The sequence below is a fragment of the Perognathus longimembris genome, chromosome 20 (genome assembly GCF_023159225.1).
Source record: "Perognathus longimembris pacificus isolate PPM17 chromosome 20, ASM2315922v1, whole genome shotgun sequence".
Lineage (NCBI taxonomy): Eukaryota > Metazoa > Chordata > Mammalia > Rodentia > Heteromyidae > Perognathus > Perognathus longimembris.
In genome coordinates, this window is record NC_063180.1 from 7,093,357 (window position 1) to 7,114,876 (window position 21,520).

The following is a 21,520-nucleotide window of genomic DNA, read 5'->3' on the forward strand; positions in this document are numbered from 1 at the left end:
ACTGTTCAGCTGTTTCCTGTCTGTCTTCTTCTGGTAAGGCATCTAGAAGGGCAGGGACATCGATGGGAAGCAGAGCTGAGCTGTAGGAATCGCAGCTGTAGAAAGAAACCACACAAGTGTCAAGGGAAGATGATCATACTGCCCGTGATAGCAACTTTCATGTTATTTTCCACAGCACTTCAACATTACCACAGGGAGGCCTCCACTGCTCCTCCTTCCCTTCAAACACCCAGCCATATTTCTGGAAAAGGCAAAGGCAGGGAGCACAAGAGGCCCAGCAGACCCCTGCATCGCCTTTATAAAGTCAGTATATCTTGGCTATTTTGTTATAGTAACAGAAAATGAACAAACACAAATTGGAATGTCTAAAACTTTATGCTATGTTGGTTAAGGTAGAAAATTTAAATGGATTTATTGTTTTTGGATTTGGAGAATGCTCCCAAATAAGATGTTTTCTGGAGTGTGAAAACAGAATCATAGGAGAATCTAGTGTGTGTGTGTGTGTGTGTGTGTGTGTGTGTGTGACAGAGAGAGAGAGAGAGAGAGAGAGTTGAAGGGTTTCATGTCTAGCACCAAAAAAAAATACAAAATTAATAATCCTGCCTGGTGCCAGTGGCTTGTCTGTAATCCTAGCTCAGGAATCCAGGAGGCTGAGATCTGAGGATTCTGGTTTGATCCAGTTGATGCAGGAAGTCTACAAGACTCCTATCTCCAATTAAGCACTAAAAAGCTGAAAGTGAAGCTGTGGCTCAAGTGGTTAGAGTGCTAGCTCTGAGAAAAATGCTCAAAGACAGTGCACAGACTTGAATTCAAGCCCCAGGATTGGCTGGTGTGTATGAACACACACACACACACACACGCACGCACACACACACAATCTATTGTAATATTAAAAGTTGGTAGCAGGCTTCTGTTTCTAAATGGTGGGATGGGCACTTGCTGGTTCAGGTCTCAGCTTCTTCCTTATAAACTTTTTTTTTTTTTGCAGTCCTGGGGTTTGAACTCTGGGCCTGGGTGCTGTCTCTGGGCTCCTTTTGCTCAAGGCTAGCACTCTGCCACTTTGAGCCATAGTGCCACTTAGAGTTTTCTGCTGGTGAATTGAGGAAAAGAGTCTTTCAGACTTTCCTGCCCAGGCTGGCTTTGAATCGCAATCCTCAGATCTCAGCCTCCTGAGCTAGGATGATAGGAGTGAGCCACCAGCGCCTAGCTTCTTATACACTAAAAAATGATGCTAAAGAAATAAAAACTGAACACATAATAGCAAGGAGAAAGAACATCAGTAGGACACCAACAATTTGGTGGGAGAAATTTCTAGAACAGTAAACAATGATACCTGTGCATATCCAGTAGGAAAATGATTTCCTCCCATGTGTGAGGAAGGCTGCCTGCTGAAAGTAAATGGAACCAGGCACCTGTTCCTAGCTACTCAAGGTGGCTGAGATCTGAGGACTGTGGTTCAAAGACAACCTGGACAGGAAAACCCACGAGACTCTTGTAAACGACCTGTAAACTACTGGAGTAATAAAGTGCTAACCTTGAGAAAAAAGCTCAGATACAGCACCCAGGCCCTCACTTCAAGCTCCATGATTGGCAAAAAAAAAAAAAAAAAAAAAAAAGCAATAGAAAGAAAGCAAATAGAAACAAATAATTTCATAATCACAACAGAGGAAAAGATAGGAAGAAGTGAAACAGAGACATAGAGATAACACAAATGACTTATAATATGGTATCTGAGTGGGATGAGGGTAAGAGGAAAATTGTAAATAAATGTGAGCTCTATTTTTATGTCTGTTTATTAAAATGATTATGCATGAGGCAATTCTGAAGCAATTTTAGTGGGTTATAATATTAGGAAATAAGAGTGTTATAGCCAGGACTCTTGCAGTGCTGAACAGAGGAGATGGAGACATGGAGGGGTGGAAAGCCAGCACTAATTCTGTGAATGTGGACAGAACTGGTGTAGACTTATGATTTCTAACGTATGTAACTGTGTGTGATCATATGCACAGGTATGTACATGTGTGTGTATATGTGTCCTTGTATGTCTGTTAAGATTATGAACCCCACTACCCAGAGGCCAGCCCTGTTTACTGACTTCACCATAAAGAACCCTGCTTCTAATCAGAGATCCCTCCGAAACTGTAGAACGTGTCATTGATGGGATGCCTGAGAAGAGTGAGAGCAGGGCCTGGGCCATTTCTCAGGGACCAGGCTGTTCTGCAACGACCATGAGGTCCCACAAAGCAGAACGAATTAATTCATACGTTGTCAAACCATGTTGCCCTTACTTTCATTTCCTGGTGTAAATATATTATTTTCAATTTTATGGTGGTAGATGGTTTGAAATTAATGTCCTCACTTGACAAAGGAAAACTGACTAACCCTAAATCAGTTCTCAAAATTTTTCTGAATAGTGTAATCATCTACAAAATATGAAAGCTTAGAAAGTGCTGGATTTAGGTAATTTTCTCCTTTCCTTTCCTTTCCTTTCCTTTTTCCTTTCCTTTCCTTTCCTTTCCTTTCCTTTCCTTTCCTTTCCTTTCTCCTTTCCTTTCCTTCCTTTCCTTCCTTCTCTTTCTTCCCTTCCTTTCTTTCTTTCTCCCTTCCTTCCTTCCTTCCTTCCTTCCTTCCTTCCTTCCTTCCTTTTTCTTTCTTTCTTTCTTTCTTTCTTTCTTTCTTTCTTTCTTTCTTTCTTTCTTTCTTTCTTTCTTTCTTTCTTTTTCTTTCTTTCTTTCTTTCTCTCTCTCTCTTTCTTTCTTTCTTCCTTCCCTTTCTTTCCCTTCCTTCCTTCCTTCCTTCCTTCCTTCCTTCCTTCCTTCCTTCCTTCCTTCCTTCCTTCCTTCCTTCCTTCCTTCCTTCCTTCCTTCCTTCCTTCCTTCCTTCCTTCCTTCCTTCCTTCCTTCCTTCCTTCCTTCCTTCCTTCCTGTACCAGGGTTTGAACTCAGGGCCTCAAGGTCCTACTTGGCCTTTTTACTCAAAGCTGCACTCTACCACTTGAGCCACAAATTCACTTCCAGCTTTTTGATGGTGTTTGGTTGATTGGAGATAAGAAGAGCCACACAGAATTTTCTGCCTGGGCTGGCTTTGAACCATAATCCAAACGTCTTAGCCTCCTGAGCAGTTTATAAGTATGAGTTACTACCATTTCTTTGGGTGCTACTCAATCTTAGATTTTATGGAAGTCTGAAGACTCAATAAAATCTCTCTGATTTACTAATGAGTAAAGAAACCAGTAACTCTTTGATTATTCTTAGGAATTTAAAATAATTTAAAAAGAACTTATAATAAATAAATGCTAAATAATCACATTGCATGGTTTAATAATATGCAGATAAATCTCAGGGTCAAAATGTACAAGAGAAACCTCATAAGTAATAGGAGGTAATCTAAGCAAAATGGACACTGATTGAAAAGTCATTAATGGATGTGTAGGAACTTTCTACAGTATGAATGTTTGTGTATCCCCCAAAGTTGTAAATTGAAATCCAGCCCCCAATGTGATAGTGATCGTAGTTAGAGTGGAAGGCCTAGAAAGTACTTGGGTCATGGAGTGGAGCCTTCACAACTGGGATTAGGGCCTTTAGAAGACAAGCCTCAGAGTACTGCCTTCATCCTTCCTATGCTAGAATACAGCAAGAGGGCACTAGGTGTGAGCCAGGAGACCAGCCCTCATTGGGCTCCAAAGACTCAGACCACATTAGGCGTATTATTTACATGGGTCAAGTGTTTTGGTTTTGGTGCTGGGCATCAAACCCAGGGACTTGAGCATGCTAGGCAAGGCCTCTAGTACTGTGCTACAGCCTCAGCCACCCTCAAGTTCCCCTCCCCGCCCCCCCGCCTTTGGTGGTACTGCAGTTCGAAGTCAGGGCCCCATACTTGTCAGATAACACTGAGTCATGACTCCAGTCCTTCATTGTGCTAGTTATTTTGGAGATAGGGTCTTTCTTCCTTTCTCAGGCTAATTCACCTAGTTTAGGCTTTCTGTCATAGCTGGGATGACAGGTGCCCATGCCATGCCCAATTTCTTCCATTGAGATGGAGTTTCAAGGACTTGTCTTCCAAGGCTTTCTATGCAACCACTGTCCCACTCACCTTGGTCTCCCATATGGTGAAAAATGGCACACACCAGTATGCCCAGCTATATTATACATGGGGCAGTTTTAAAGTCCGACTCCCAGCTGAAAGGAGTCTGTTGCAGTGGTGCAGGCTACATCTGGTGGCACTGGAGTGATAGCAAGGTTTAGCATGTTGAAGAGTGAGTAACCAATGCATGCAAGATCTAGCCAAGATGCTAGACAAAGCTTTGCATGACCATTTAATTTCAGTCTTCACAATAGTCTGGTGATGACACCATCACCCATGTCACAGGTGAGGAAATGATTATTCAAGGATCTCCAGAAAGAAAGTGACTTGCCCAATTGCAGAGAGCTGGGGGCACAGCCATCAATATCAGAGGCAGGTTTCTGATGCCAAGGTTCCTGCTTTCTACACTTCCACTTCTCCTCCCCCCTGGAGGTTTCAAATTTTAAAAAGTGAATTAAAATAAAGAACAGAGATGCTGAGTTTGAGAAGACAAAGGAACAGAGCAATATAACAGGGATGGATCAATGGAGTCACATGCTGGGCGCTTTTTATTTATCTCCAGGCACAGAGAGGAATGGAGAAGCACCAAGCTCAACTGGATCGACCTTAAATCAAGGGGAGCTGTTCTGTCTGGCAATGAAGGAAGAAGTCAAGTCGAGTGTCCTAGGGTCGCAGGCTGGATTCTAAAGACCTTGCATACCTACAGGAGGTGGACAGACAGTGGGTGTGGAGTGGCCGAACACTGGGTAAATGTCTCAGTGTAACTCAGTACTATGAACTGGATAAGGTGCGAAGAGAAGATCTTTGGTCCATCGTTGTGGTTCAAGGTTGAGGGGCTGCATCTGATGAGAGCCTGTTTGCTGGCAGTGATCTGCGGTGGCTCAGGTCAACACATGGCAAGGGACAGACAGTGAGTGTCCACTGGGCTTTTCCCTGCTCGTCTAAGGCCACCAGGATTTAATCATGGGCCTGACCCTGATGACCTTTTGTAGTATTCCCAGAGGCCTTACCTCTAGACACCCTAGTCAGATGAAGTGTCCACACTCCTCCCACCTCCCACCAGTGTCAAAACCCAGCCTGAGTCTCAGAAGGGACAAATGATATGATGATCATCACCTAGTAGAAATAAAAAAAAAAACCCAACAACAACCACCAAGGCTGAGAAGTGCACTTACAACGAGCCCCATCCTGCCTCACTGACCAAAGTATGGGCCCAGAAGGGTAGTGGAGGAGTGTGGCTGACCCCACAGCTCCTGTGGGTGTGGAGTTCTTGGTGTTTCTAAGTCAGAGGATTGAAACTCATGATGGGAGTTGGGGGAGGGGGAAGATGTCCTGCTGATCTTGGTCAGTAGGGCTCAGCTTCTCTGACCATCTCAGGGATGGGGCCTCACTGAAAGAGAAGGTGATGGCTGCTGCAAATCACTGTGGGATCCTTGTCACGCTCCTGCATCAGTATTGAAATAGCTACATTTACAAGGACAGTGGGCTGATGGAAGAAGTTCAAGGGCTGCGAGGTAGATGCTGATCAGACAAAGAAAAGGCTTAGAGTTTTGAAAAAAACATTAACTAGCTGGATTAGCAAAACTGTATCTACTCTAAATTTCTTCCTTTGTGACCCAACAGTATCTTCACCTACCTCTTCTATATCTGAGGCTGAGCTCCAGGCTGTGCATAGAGCTGAGGTGTGCCTGTGGATAGGTAGGCCCCATGAACACTAGATGAAGAGGAAAGTGGGTCCTTTGGAATTGGGTGTGTGGAGGGTGCCAGAGGCTAATTTTAGAAACATAAAAAACTGACCATGAGTGTTTCAGCTGAATTCTACTGTTTAGTTGTCCACTTGTGCTGAAGTGCTACTTGTCAATTAGCCATTGCAACACCACTTTTTCAAAAGTGTAAAGCAACTTTTTAAGCAAAGATAACTTTGCTTAAGACAAATTTGCTGGGTGCCGGTGGCTCCCACTTGTAATGCTAATCAGGAGGCCGAGATCTGAAGATCTTGGATTAAGCTAGCTTGGGCAGGAAAGTTTGTGATATTCTTATTTCCAGTTAACCACCTGAAAACCATAAGTGGCACTGTGGCTCAAAGTGATAGAGTGCTAGCAAAAGAGCTCAGGGACAGAGCCTAGGCCCAGAGTTTAAGCCTCACAACTGACAAAAATTAAAAAAAGACAAATTCATTTGACAATTTTTTGATTAAGATGAATTCAAAATAGAAATATCAAGAGTACAGCACCCTATCTCTCTGACTTGCAAACCTCGCTTACACTTACATTTGCAAAGTTTGATTGGACACAGCGTTGTTATTTTTTAGCTTGTTTAACGTGTGGGATTAATGACGTCCTGGGAGACAGACGATAGCAAGGCTTACCTCTGCATCGTCTCTATCTTAGAGGAGTCTGGTATGGAGGAGAGCACCACGGGCTGGAACTTCTTCCACTGCATGATTCCAGGGATAATGTCCTGTAACAGTAACAGATATAGAGCCACATGAGGAGGAGGAAAGACTTCATTTAGCAATGTGTGTGTGTGTGTGTGTGTGTGTGTGTGTGTGTGTGTATGTGCGCGTGTGCTTGTATACTGGTACTTGGCTGACTCTACCACGGGCACTGCCTCCAGTCTTTCTTTTTCCTGGTCAATTGGCGATGGAGTCTCTTGGACTTTTCTGTTCAGGCTGGTTTTAAATCAAGATCCTCCAGTTCTTGGTCCCAAGCCACCAAAGGCTTTATGGGCCATGCTAATGAACTTGGAGTTGCTCCCGCCAGCAACAAAGCCCACAGAGGTCTTTGGAGCCATAACCTGGGCTGGATAACTAAAGGCAGTGGGAGAGGGAGGGAGTCAAGTTCTTTGTACAAACCCAAGTCATCACACATGGAGGAGGCAAGTTGGGCTGTAATCAGAGTGAGAGATTCATTGAGGAGTCTTGAGGAGAATCTCAAGAGGTGCCTCTAGATATCAGGGCAGGCTGGTCACATGGGGGAAGGAATTCTTTGTAGCCACTTCTGTGTGTTTGTCCCACTGACCCCTGTTGTATGCTGGGATCTCTGTACTAGGAGGGATCAAAGTAAGAGGAGGTCAGAATAAGAAGGGATATAAATCTTGTGGCTGAGGTAAGGAGTGAGGGAACAATTCTCTTTACAGGGAAAACAGTGAAAGTGTTGACAAAAGCCAACCAAGAGGTGGGTGTGGACTGGACAAGGTGGTAGGGTGGATGGGACAAAGGTGGCATTTATTCTCCTTGCCACTCTTTGTGTGTATGTGCAGGTGCTAGGGCTTGAACTCAGGGTCTGGGCACGGTCCCTGGGATTTATAGCTTAAAGCTAGTACTCTACAATTTGAATCATAGCTCCACTTCCACCTTTTTGGCCATTAATTGGAGATAAGAGTCTCATGGACTTTCCTGCCTAGGCTGGCTTCAAACCATGAGGCCTAGATCTCAGCCTCCTGAGGAGCTAGGATTATAAGCATGAGACACTGATGCCCAGCTTTCCCTGTTGCTCTTTAGGGCTAGCCTAGCAGGAGGTGAGATCGCCATGTGTGGTCTGCAGCTCTGGTCCTCTGTGCTCACCCTTGGCCCCTCCCTGCGGTCCAGGCCACCTCTGTCAGTGAGCTGAGCGAGGTCCTTACCGTGTGATGGAGAAACTGCTTCTGGGTAAGGGGAATACTGGACCCCTCATGGCACTCCTGCGTGAACTTGTACTTGGGGTGAGAGCACAGATGGTAATCGATCAAAGTTTCTACGTAGGTCAGTGGGTGCATCACAGCGAACAATCCTGGATTGGGATTCTGCAGAAGAGAGAAAGGTTTTTTGCTTACCCATCTCCATGCCAGGCCTACGATGGGCTCCTGTGAGTGCTAACATTATTGGATTCCATGTCAAACTGTCTAGAAGGAGAGGCAGGAGACCCAAGATTTCTTCAAGTGGCCATGCTTTAAGATGTCCTAGTTATGCAGAATTGCCACTTTTCCGGTGTAAGAGCTTCTTCTATTTGGGTTTGCTCTCAGTGGAATCAAGTGTAAATGAAATCACAGCTCGGAACAACTTCAAGTATTTGCTTCTAATTACAATGAATTAGGGAATTATTAAATTAGCAAACTGGTTTACAAAGAAAGCAAATAAACTTCTGAGTCTGAAAACAAAAATAGCCTCTTAGAAACTATGCTAAAGAGATGACAAAGGCCATGACATTTGGTATATCAGGAAATGTCAACATTTAACATTATTGTGGTAACGGTTTTAATTCAGGATGGCTCCAAGGGGATGGGGTATCTGGTTTTAAGGGAGATTTAAATTTTTTAAAAATACTAATATCCTGAAGAACTAATTGAAATGCAGAGCAATTATAACAAAATACTAAAATATGTGACCTTCAAATGTCCTTTCCAGAGTTTGCACAACGAATCTTGTACTCTTGTCCCAAACAACATAGCTCTTCCTGACATAGTTGTTTAATCTCAGAATTTTAGGAACCACTAAGCTGAGATTATGTTCCATTTGTTTCTGTGGTGTGTGTGTGTGTGTGTGTGTGTGTGTGTGTGTGTGTGTGTGTGTACACACACATACACACATATAATTTTTTAACAGTTAGAAAAGCCCCTAAACTTCATCTTAGGCAAACCTAATCTCAATGCCAAGAGCCAAATGTTCCCACCCCCAGTGTAAATATCTGTAGACTGAGGAGACATTCCAGTTCCCAGATGCAGGGTATGGAGGGCCTGGAAGTGGTGTGCTGATAAGTCAGGAATGCTGGGGCGACTGTGGGTGCAGGACCTGGGATCTGGACAAGGTCTGGGGGAAAGACTGAGGGGACTTTCTGCTGAATGCCCAGATGTGAAGGATGAGGGCGGGCAGGGGACAAAGCCCACGGAGGGTGTCTGCAATGGCCACAGTATATGGAAACAAGCCACACCTCAATGAGGCACGCACATATCAGGAGACAGTGCCATGGGGATGAGCCGGTCATACCCCATGGGGGTAGCCATGAGGGCAGAGGGGGCACAGTACCAGGGGAGGGCAAGTCACCCAGGTGCCTTTAAGAATGAGGAGGAGCTGCGTGGCCTTGGGCCAAGTGTAATGAATACAGATTTTCTACAATGGTGATAACATTGTTTTCAATAGTTTCTCTACCTCAGGTCCCCTGGGTGGCCACCACTGATAGAGTTAAGAGGTCAGAACAATCATCCATGACAATTTTAATTTTAGTTTTCCTCAAAGTACTGCATGTAATGATAGTGGCTCCCAGGCCACACATGTTTATGATTACAAGCAGAAGCTCCTGTAGCGCTTTCTGTCTTCATAGCCCAGGAGCTCTCTCTTTTATTTCTGGGTTTCATACCTTTGATGGTCATGACCTTAACCCTAAACATTATTCTTTTTTTTTTTTTTTTGTCTGTTGTGGGGCTTGAACTCAGGGGCCTGGGCACTGTCTCTAAGCTATTTTCTCAAGGCTAGTGATCTACCACTTTGAGCCACAGCTCCATTTCCAGTTTTTGAGTGGTTAATTGGAGATAAGAGTCTCAGAGGGACTTTTCTGCCCCAGCTGGCTTTGAACTGTGATCTCAGATCTCAGATCTTAGCCTCCTGAGAAGCTAGGATTACAGGCATGAGCCACAAGCACCCACCACCATTATTCTTATTATGCTTATTCTTCCATTCCTCCTTCTCCTCCTCCATCTTTTCCCCTTCTTCCTCTTCTGTCTCCTCTTTTGCTGATATTGGGTATTGAACTCAGGACTTCATGCTTGCTAGGCAAGAGCTCTACCACTTGAGCCATGTTCCTAGCCCTGCCCTCTATTTCCTGGTGATCTACCTTATACTGTACATACTAAATCATTACCATGCAAGGTAAATACTGGCTCAAGAACACAATACTCTTCCAAACTCCTTTGTGCCAATTTAAAAATTATTCTTCCTAGCAAATGACCTTAGTGACTTGAAATGATGCACTTAGACACCCGTTGCTTGTCTTATTTTTTTCTTCAGGTACTGGGATTTGAACTCAGGGCTTGAATTTACTCCACTTTCTTGCTCAAGGCTGGTGCTATACCATGTGAGCCACAACTCCAAGCCAGTCTTAATTATAGATGGAGACTCTTTTCTGCCAGCCTGGCCTCAAATCTCAATCCTCTGGATCTCTGCCTTCTGAATCACTGAGATTATAGGTGTTAGGTTATTAGCAACCAGCTTTGTTTCACTGTTTTTGAGTATTTCATCTTCTCTTCAGATGAAATGAAAATCACAATCTGGAACCATAGTCAAGAGCTTTATGTTCCGCTCATTGGTTGTTTCTAAAGTTGAAGACTAATAAATAGCACTTGTTTTTTTTTTTCTGTGTGAATATTTTTCCATAAGGCCAACTGAAGACCTGGATTATAGGGTGTGTGTGTGTGTGTGTGTGTGTGTGTGTGTGTGTGTGTGTGTGTGTGTAAGGTTCAATATCATGCCAGGGAAGCAACTAAATAGTACAGTGCTTGCCTTGCTTAGCAGGCTCAAAGTTCTGGGTTGTAACCTCAATGTTAGCATTTCCCCTGCCACAGGTCCTCAGCTCCTCCCATTAGCCCCTAGATCCACCCATACCTAAACTCCCTGCCCTAGAACTATAATGGGCCACTCCTACTCCCCATTAAGACCTACCTACTTCTCCTTTAGTCCCAGAGGAGCTGCCAACTGGATAAGGTGCAGCCACCATGTTGCTCCCTCTCCCGTGGGAGATATGGCCCCACTAATAAACCTCCTTATGAACCTTCTTCTCCATGAATGCCCAGTCCATGACTGTCTCCACATGGTCCCCTGGGATGACTGGGACATATCCTTTCATTGGTGCTGAAACCCAGGATAGGCCCCCCAGTGGATTTGCTCCCCCATTTCTGGGGGGTCCAAGCTTCCCCCAGGACCTATTCTGCTGTTCTAAGCCCACCCAGAGGACCACTGAGGTAACTTTCTCCTGACCAAGTGCTCTACTTCCATCCACAACAATGACAGATTTGAATTTAAACCAGGGTAAGTGACCATTAGCAGGGGACTCGGATTCAATTTTCTGTAAGGCCACTGGGCCACACTGACCGAAATCTTGATGCCAAGTTCCGAGCCCCACTCCAGGGGACCATAAGCCACTGGGCTAGGTCAAGGGAATCAGCAATTGCGGGTAACGACTCCAATTTTCTGTTTATTCCCTCACAGTTGACTCCATTTTGGAATCAACTGGACAGAGCCCCACTGGGACGCTGGTGGGTATCTCTAGTTCAGCTCTGCTGGTCATTCATCAAGGGTGGGGACAATCTAAAATGATTCAGGAAAGCTGCTCAAATTTGAGCCAAATCTTAAGCCTCATGCAATCAAATTTGGTCCCAAATTTGGAACTCCATGTGGCCCCTTCATGGGACACTGGACCCCTGATATTTTACAGGACTTACATAACTTCTATGAGTGCTCTGGAAGATGGAATTCTCTCTCTCTCTCTTTCTTCCTCTCTAAACTCTGCCTGCCTGCCTGTGATATAAGATGGGCTGGCACCAGCTTCCAAAGGTACCAGTGTTTGTTTAACATCTACTTCGAGGTTTTCTGTTCTTGTTATCAACGTTAAGTTTGGAGATTCTGTTAAATTCTGCTAGTTGTTGGCCAAATCCTAAATTTTCTCGAGCATTGACTACGTGGTGGACAATAGAATTGGATTTAACAAGCGCCATCTTGGTTGGCATCAAGGTTCCAAAAACTGTTGGAGGTGGAGAGTCCTGGAGGTGGAGAGTCGTCCCCCCCCACCCCCCCACCCCCGCCCAGGTAATTGGCAAGCTGAATTCCTAGAGGAAGGGCAGGGATGTGGAAACTCAAGCCCCCTGTAACCCTGCCCCCTGACCTCTGTAATTGCTGCCTTGCAATTCAAACATTCAAAGGTGAAGGTGTCTTGCCATGTGTCTATGTTCTGTTCGTGTCCTGTTTCCTGTCTCCTGGACCTTCTTTGGTCATAGTATCCCACATCAGCTCCCCATTGGAGCTCAATTGGTTTATCAAAATGTGGCTTCTCCATTTCTGTGGAAATTTTTGTTTGCTGGAAAAGTTATTTTGTTTTCTAACTGACCATGTGGTTCTCAAATACGGGCAAAATAATGTCATTTTGCCACTAGAAATCCAGAAAATATACATGGCCAATTAAAAAAAAATCTAAGCGCTCCCCAAAGCTTGTGCACAAGTGTCTGTCTGTCTGTGGGTAAAATATGTAAAAACTGTCATCATAGTTTCCAAATTACTTGTTTTTTGACTCCTATTTTAACTTAAGTTTTGCATTAAACTGTTCCTTGCAGCCTGTTGGTGGAGTCACAGTAAACAGCCTGGAGGCAATCCTGACTCCAATCACCTGACTCCAAGCCAAAACAACAACAACAACAACAACTAATCATGTTTGGGTCCAAGCAAATGTGTCTAAGAAAAACTCCAAAAAGTTCAGATATGCAGCACATGGTGTAAGCACATTGATGTAAAACCAGCGTGTTATTCTTTATGTCCGTCTATGCTAAAAGTCAAATGTACATCTGATCCTGGCAACTCTTTGGTAAAATAGGCTAAGATTTTGCTTCTCCATTTTCTCTCCTGTGCTCTCATAAACTCCTTAAGATCAAGGAACCAGAGTAATTTTGGAATGAGTGTGCAGATGTGGGTGCTGACCTTGATTTTCCTGACTCAGGATTGATATTTTGCTTTAATGGATGCAGTTAATAGTGAGTCAGGATGCAGGTCGACATGTGTGCTAGCTGCGTGGGCTGTGGTGGTTGGTGGCTACAGGAAGCTGCCTCCACAGTCTGTTCCCAAACTGCCTGGCTTCATTACTGGTGATTCCTCATTCTGTCTCTTGCATGAGAGAATGCTCAGGGAACAAATGAAGTGAATTTTGTACCCTCCTCAGCATGGGTGTCTCCCAATGCCTGTCTAGCCATATCTAGAAATCACTGATGGTGGTCCTGTGAAGATTCCCCAGCACCACATATACAGAAAACAGCCAGAAGTGGCACTGTGGCTCAAGTGGCAGAGTGCTAGCCTTGAGCAAAAAGAAGCCAGGGACAGTGCTCAGGCCCTGAGTCCAAGCCACAGGACTGGCCAAAAAAAAAAAAAAAAAAAAAAAAAAAAAAAAAACGGGGCTGGGAATATGGCCTAGTGGAAAAAGTGCTTGCCTCATATACATTAAGCCCTGGGTTCGATTTCTCAGCACCACGTATATAGAAAACGGCCAGAAGTGGTGCAATGGCTCAAGTGGCAGAGTGCTAGCCTTGAGCAAAAAGAAGCCAGGGACAGTGCTCAGGCCCTGAGCATTGGTGTCTTCCCCCTCCATGTCTCAGAAACTGTTGTGACTGCTCCAGAGAGTAGACTTGGTTGGGCTTTGGACTGAGTGGGTTTTGTGACTGGGAAAAGGTTTGAATATGAGGACCAACTGTGAATTTTAGATTGTACTTGCAAGAGATGGTTATAGGCAGAAGACTTCTAAAATCTTTTTAAAGTTGTCACTCTGCTTAAACCAGTAGGGCACTAGCCTGCAAAAGCCAGAGTACTCAGAGTAAGCAACCAGGGAATACTGGGAGATTTCAAATGTCTTTAACCAGTCTGTGTAGAAATTTGCAGGCCACCCAGCAGGAGGTGTGACAATCCATCGAAGGGATTGAGAGATGCTACTGCAGCCTTGCCCAGATCCAACTCATCTCTCCTTCCTGACTCTATCACACATGCCTAAGCCTGTTAATTCAGGATGGAAGACACAAGCCACTTCAGATCCACTGAAGCTGAGATTTTTACATTGTTCTGACCTGTTGCCCTTCTTATTATTCATTTGTGTTCTCTTCCATCTGCCGGTAATGTTAATCCCCACAAGTTAGACAACAAGGGATATGTATGTATGTATGTATATGTATATATATATATATATATATATATATGCAAACAAATGATATGATTTGGTTTTTATGCTATTTTTATGCTATTTTTTTCAGTTAGATGTGTTTTGGTAAATAGCAAAAAAGTGCCAAGTCAGTTGTTGTTTAAAGACTCCTATCACATCTACTGAGTTTTGTCATTACAGAACTCTAGCAAGTATTTGTTGGGCAATTCTTAACTGAGTTACAGATAAGCTCTACTCCTATTGTTCTCCTTGTTGCTTTAATTGGAAATAAAAAGGGCTTTTATGGCTTAGACTCCTTTGATTTCAGTTCAAAGCCAGCCCAGGCAGAAAAAAAATCCCTCTAAAACTTCATCTCCCAACTAAACCAGCAAAGAGCCAGATTGGAAGCTTGGCTCAAGAGACTCATATCATAGTAACCAGCCAAATGCTGGAGGCTGCACTGTGGTTTGAGCGCTAGCCTTAAGCAGAAGTGCTCAGGGACAGTGCCCAGGCCTTGAGTTCAAACCCCATGAATGCCAACTGGGACAAGCTATCCAAGCAATGAGCACCTAGACCTGCAGGACAAGGTCAGTCCTGACAACGAGGAACCATGGAAAGGAATAAGAGGAGATGAAATCATGTCCTAAATGGAGTCACTTTAAACTTGCCCTTTCAAAAGTAATCAGAGCTGGGAGATCAAGAGGAATAGTTGCTTGCCCACCTAATGTCCATACCTGTCTCCTTTCCCTCTGGAAAGGAACTTGCATTCTTGCCTTTGTTACTTGCTATTTGTATATATATTAGCCTCTGACTGGTTACTCCCAACCAGTTCACTACCTACTTGCCCCCCAAAATACCCCTAAACACTCCCTTCCTGCCCCCAGTCCAGTTATTCCTCCTTCCTTGTAATGGTCCACAATTGGGTTTATGCTCCAAATGGAACTTTTTCTGGCTTGTGGCCAGGGTGTGTTCTCCCATGTTGTTCATGTTAATTGGTCCTATGAACTTGTCAGCCTTTTGCCTGACCTTTTCAAATGTTTCTTTTAACAGGATAACATCTCTCACCTAGGATGCCACCTGGGAACTTGCAGTTCAAGGCCATCCTGTTACTACAGGAAACTGGAGGTTTCACTTACACTGCTCTGCCCAGCGCAGTTCTGGATCCTGAAGACCCCAGCCCCAGTGACTCCTTGATGTTCCCAAGCTTCAGGAGGTAGCCAGAGGAGACCATGACTCTCATTGGCTCTGATAACCCTTCTCATGGAGATGATGAGGACCTTTACCAACCAAACTGTCAAGCAAATACTTTTTGGATGGTACCAGGCCAAACGACGAATCAGGGACCCCTATTTCGCCCCTTTACAGTAGGAAGTAGCTCCGGAAGAAACAATCTCTGCCCATACTCCCGGCCTGGTACCCCTCCCCAGTTATTAATAAACAACAAATGGGGAATGTTAGCCTTTCCCCCGCCTCAGGTCCTCAGATCCTCCCATTAGGCCCCAGATCCACCCATACCTAATGAGCCACTCATACTCACTCTTAAGACCTACCGGGCTGGGAATATGGCCTAGTGGTAAAAGTGCTTGTCTCCTATACATGAAGACCTGGGTTTGATTCCTCAGCACCACATATATAGAAAAAGCCGGAAGTGGTGCTGTGGCTCAAGTGGAAAAGTGCTAGCCTTGAGCAAAAAGAAGCCAGGGACAGTGCTCAGGCCCTGAGTTCAAGCCCCAGGACTGGCAAAAAAACAAAACTAAGGAAAAAAAAAGACCTACCTACTTTCCCTTTAGCCCCAGAGAGAAGCTGCCACCTGGATAAAGTACAGCCACCATGTTGCTCCCTCTCCCTGTGAGAGATATGGTCCCACTAATAAAACTCCTTATGAACCTTCTTCTGTCCGTGACAGCTGGGACATATCCTTTCACTCAGCACCACCGCCCCCCCCCCAATAACACACACACACACACACACACATACACTTCAAAATTTGACTCTTGAGTCATCATTGGAGTAGAGCTCTGGTATAATGACCAAATGGATTCCATTTAAAAATTTTCTACCAGCTCTTTAAAAACCACCTGAAGTTTTAGTTTGGTTTCTTACTTTGAAGATATTATATGAATTTTCAGTTGCTATTTCCCCCTGGAGTTTATAATTACCTTTATTTTCCTTGAATGGTGTGTGTCTTGTGTGTTCCCATTCTCTCACCTGTACCGTTTGCTTGTGCACAGAGTCCACCTTTTCTACACAATTCTCCCCAGAGCCACCTACCCTCTTCCAGGTTCCACACACAGATATCACCCCAACACTTCATAATAATGCTTGACTGCCTGTCATCAGTACTTCCTTTTCTTTTTGTCTCTTTTCTTTCTTTTTTACTGCTACATTGATCTATAATTGGTATACAATAAATGACACAATTTGAAGTATACCATTTGAGATTTTTTTTTTTTTGGTATAAGCTATCACTACAAAACCATCACCACCATACGAATAACAACATTCTGTCACCTCTAAAAGTTTTCTGTGCCTCCATACTCATCTATCCACCTACCTTCAGGCAGCCAATAATCTACTGTCTCTACTTTAGATGTTCTAAACTTTTTGTCTGGCAGCACTGAGGTTTAAACTCAGGACTGTGAACCTGGTCCTAGCCTTTTCTGCTTTAGTTATGTCTTTGGATAGGACCTTGTGTTTTTATCTGGGGCCAGCCTTAGGACGTGATCCTCCTACCTATGTCTCCAGAGTCCCTAGAATTACAGATATGTACCACCATACCCAGTTTCTAGTTTCTTTGTTGAGATAGGGTCTGACTTTTTGTCTGGGCTGGTCAATTTCACATCCCTGTCAGAGTTCTAATTTCTTTGAAGTTGCTCCAACACAGTTTTTTTTTTTTTTGACACTACTAGGGTTTAAACTTACAAGCTTGTGCTTGCTAAATTGGTGCCCTAGGACTTGAGCCACACCTTTAATCCAAGGTTTTGCTAGTTAACCGGAGATGGAGTCCCATGGACCTTTCTGCCTGTGCTGCTAGAAGCTGGATTGTTCAGATCTCAGCATGGAAGAATCTAGGATCTCAGGTGTGAGCCACAGAAGCCTAGCTTTAACAATTTCTGTAGGAAAGCAGAAATCTTATTTTTGTAAAAATTAGATATCCTTAATTTTTTTTTTACAAAATCCATATTTTTCCATTTTTGGATTATGTTTTGGTATTGTATTAAATACATGATCACAAAGATTTTCCTATATATATGTATGTGTGTGTATACACACACACACACACACACACACACACTGTGTATGCTGGTACTAGGTCTTGAGCTCAGGGCCTCTTGTTCTTGCTTTGCTTTTTCATACAAGGCTGACACTAAAACTTTAAGTCACAGTTCCACTTCTAGTTTTTGCTGCCTAATCAGAGATGAGTATCCTGGATTTGTTTGCTTGGGCTGGATTCAAACATGAATCCCCAAATATAGCTAATCCCCAAGTAGCTAGGATTATAGGTATGAGCCTTCAGTGCCCAGCTCTCCTATGAGTTTTTGTTTAGGTCTTATAATTTTAATTTACATATTGTCTATTTTGTGTTTTCATAACTGGTGTGAAATATAGAATGAAATTCTTTTATTTTCATTTTTGATAAGTGGATATACAAATATTCTATTGGTATTTGTTGGAAAAATTACTTTTTCTTCAGTTAACTATCATTGGCCTTTGTTAGAAATCAAGTGATCAGGGCTGAGAATATGGCCTAGTGATAGAGTGCTTGCCTTGCATATATGAAGGCCTGGGTTCAATTCCTCAGCACTACATATATAGAAAAAGCCAGAAGTGGCACTGTGGCTCAAGTGGTAGAGTGCTAGCCTTGAGCAAAAGGAAGCCAGAGACAGTGCTTAGGCCTTAAGTTCAAGCCCCAGGACTGGCAAAAAAAAAAAAAAATCAAGTGACCAAATACATATAAATGAATATATTTTTTTGTTCTAAATTTGCTTACATTTTCTGTTTATTTCTTTTATTTTGTTTTTTGAAATTCTCCTTAAGGGATCTGGTCCTGGAGTTTTGTTTGTGGAAAATTTTAAACTACAAATTAAATTTCTAAAATAGGCATAGAGCTACTTAGATTATTTATCTATTCTTGAACAACATTTCATAGTTTGTGCCTTTAAATAATATGCACATTTAACTTAAGTTGTTGAATTTCAATATCAACATATCTGTAGAATATACACTAATATCACTTTTCTCATTCCTGACATTGGATAATTTGTTCTCTGATCACTTAAGTTAGAAATCAATCCACTTTATTTTATTTCCATAGAACCAGTTTTCTCTATTTAAAAATAATTATTTTTTTCAGTCAGATCCTTATAATTTCTTTTTTTTTTTTTTGCCAGTCCTGGGCCTTGGACTCAGGGCATGAGCACTGTCCCTGGCTTCTCTTTGCTCAAGGCTAGCACTCTGCCACTTGAGCCACAGCGCCACTTCTGGCCGTTTTCTATATATGTGGTACTGGGGAATCGAACCCAGGGCTTCATGTATACTAGGCGAGCACTTTGCCACTAGGCCACATTCCCAGCCCCCTTATAATTTCTTATCTGTGATTAGTTTGGGTTTCTTCTGCCTCTTCTTTTTCTAACATCTTAAAAGGCAAATGTAGGACATTAAGTTGAGATCTTACTTCTATTGTAAGTGTATAGTGCTCTGAATTCCACACAATTTTTCATTTTAATTTTAAAATTTAAAACTTTCAGTTAAAATACTTCCTTTTCCTTTGACTTCTTCTTTGGCCTATAGATACATATCATAGAAAATATATAAGCCTATATCACAGAAGTAGAAAAGATCATAAAGCTACTATCATTAAAAATAAATTCTCTAGGGAGAAAGATGGCGCCGAGACAATAGGGAGGCACCCCGACTCGCACCAACTGAATAGCGAGCTGGGAACTCCAACACCCAACACTCCACCAAGAACCCAGCAAAACCAGCATCCAGAAGCAGTGGAGAAACGCAGGAAAACAAAAAGGAGCAAAAAAGAAGAACCGAAAACCTACACGGAGCCGGAGATTAATCGGGGCACCCTCCCCCCACCAGCCGGCCCTGGCCCAAACAGGGTCAGGCTGGGAAAGGGAAACCCGGCGATCGGCAGACAGGTTGCCAGGAGCGCAGAATCCATATAGCGGGAGACCCCACGGACACAAAACAGGGTGCGGACCAAGACACACCCAGCAGCGACGAGAAGTTCGGGTCCACACCGGATTCGGACAAGGGAACCCAGCGCGGCAGAAAGAGGGAACGGGGGAGCCACCACGACACTTCGCCAACCCCTGAAGGGCCAACGGCGGTGCGGGACACACACACAAAGCAGCAAAAGTGAGTCCCCCATAATCCCTTCCCCCAACGGGAGACCCAAGCCCGACAAAGACGATATATCTCCCTCCCTCCCCCTCCCCACTCCCGTGGGAACAAAGATTCCCCAAATCAGGCGGGAAGCTCCCAGCAGGCACTGGGAAGCCAGTCTAGCAGGGGAAGGGCGGAACAGCCCCAAGCCCCCAAAGGTTCCTGAACTGGCAGAACCGGCCCCGTCCCCTTCCCAACAGGGGCCAGGGACGGCCGGCAGGGCAAGCCCCACCCGAGGCGCCTAGACCTTGCGGACTCTTACAACTAAAATCACAGGCGCTGGTGGGCAATACCAGCCCAGCAGGGTCACCTGAGCCTGATCTCGTTCCCCCTCCTCGAAGCGGAGGCGAGGTCTGAGGGTGCCAAGCCACACCCGGACAGTCGATCCCACTGGGCCCCACACATACTGCTTCCCCCACCCAACGGACTCGCGGGAGGGCGCAAGCACAACCCAACAACCCAGGGCTCGCTCTGGGAGGCAGACCCCACTTAAGTGCCTGTTGTAGGGGACTCACAGTGCACAGGAGGGCGGGGCCCCGGCGAAAGGGCCCGCTCTGATAGGCGTGCCCTGCACTGGTGGGCGGGGCCACAGCGACAGCACCTGCTGACGCAGACACGCCTACACAGAAGGGAGGGAAGATCTACACAGACTTCCAGATGCGCAAATCACAAAGAAACATAACTCAGTTCATCAAAGGACAAGCCAACTCGCCAGCTCCAAAAAGCAGCACGACTGGAGAGGAGATGGAGAATAAAAAAGCAAATGAGGACATGTTAACAGGAATGATCGAAACCGTCAGAAATGAAATCAGAAAACAATTCCAGGAGTTTAGAGCGGAAATCTGGAAGGACACCCAGGAAGCCAAGAAAGAAATGGAAGCAAAACTGGATACAATGCAAGCCTCGTTTAAAGAAATGGAAGCAAAAATGGATACAATGCAAGCCGCCTTTAAAGAAAATCTCCACACCCTGAGAATTGAAATGCATGAAAAAATAGATTTAAAATACAACTCTTTAAAGGAAGAAATTTCCACGATCAGAGCTGATATGACAACCATGAATAGCTCTCTGACATCCATAAACTCCGCAATTGAAACCATAACACAAAGAGTGGACCATATGGAATCCAGAATCTCTCGCCTGGACGATGAAGCAGCTGACAACAACCAGAAAATGACCACACTCCAAGAAAAGGTGAAGCTTCAGGGAAGATTACTCCAGGAACTAATGGACAAAGACAAGAGATATAATCTGCGTATAATTGGAATAGAAGAAGGAGCCGAATATCAGAGCAGAGGGCTTAATCATGTTCTCAATAAAGTTATTGCAGAAAACTTCCCCAATCTCACAGGGGACCCCATCCAGGTAACCGAAGCCTATAGGACACCTGGCAGGCCAGACCCCAGGAAAACCACCCCAAGGCACATAATATTCAAGACTACAGACCTCAAGATTAAAGAGCAAATTCTGAATTCAGCCAAAGCGAAGAAGGAAACTTTTTTCAATGGGAAGAGGATTCGAATAACATCCGACTTATCCACACAAACTTACCAAGCTCGAAGTGAGTGGAAGAACACCATCCAAGTACTTCAGAATAACAATTTACAACCTCGGATCAAATATCCAGCGAAACTGGAGTTCACATTCGAAGGGAGAACCAGATCTTTCCACACCAAAGAGGAGCTAAAGGAGTATGTGAATAAAAAACCAGCCCTACAGCGAATATTAAGAGGGGAAGCCCACCCAACAGAGATCGTAAAAGACACACAGACAGATTCAGAAAGAAACTTCAATAGCCAAAGTCCAGCAGAAACACAAGCTCACTAAAGACAAGAAGAAAAAAAAAAAAAAAAAACAGGAAAAAACAGCCCAACAAGAAAATGGAAGGAGAAAAAACACCCTTATCCTTGATCTCTTTAAATATAAATGGCTTAAACTCCCCGATCAAGAGGAGCAGACTGGCAGAATGGATCCGCAAGCAAAAAGTTGACATCTGTTGTCTACAAGAGACCCACCTTACAGCAAGGGACAAAAACAGGCTTCGAATGAAAGGATGGAGCAAGATCTACCAAGCAAATGCACCCACCAAAACGGCAGGTGTAGCCATCCTGATCTCAGACAAGCTGGATTTCTCTTTAAAGTCCACTCAAAAAGACAAAGAAGGACACTACATATTGATACAA

At 44.1% G+C, this 21,520-nt stretch overlaps 1 protein-coding gene across 1 annotated transcript in view; it reads right to left on the minus strand.

The window, feature by feature from the left end:
• The window catches only part of Cfap221 (cilia and flagella associated protein 221), a 110,700-nt gene that overhangs the window by 10,988 nt on the left and 78,192 nt on the right, over positions 1-21,520 (minus strand). Inside the window, exons 20-22 of the mRNA XM_048369377.1 lie at positions 7,708-7,866; positions 6,452-6,543; positions 3-95 (exon numbers count right to left, since the gene is read on the minus strand). Of these exons, the coding sequence (XP_048225334.1) occupies positions 3-95; positions 6,452-6,543; positions 7,708-7,866 (344 nt within the window). The remainder of the gene's footprint in view (positions 1-2; positions 96-6,451; positions 6,544-7,707; positions 7,867-21,520) is intronic.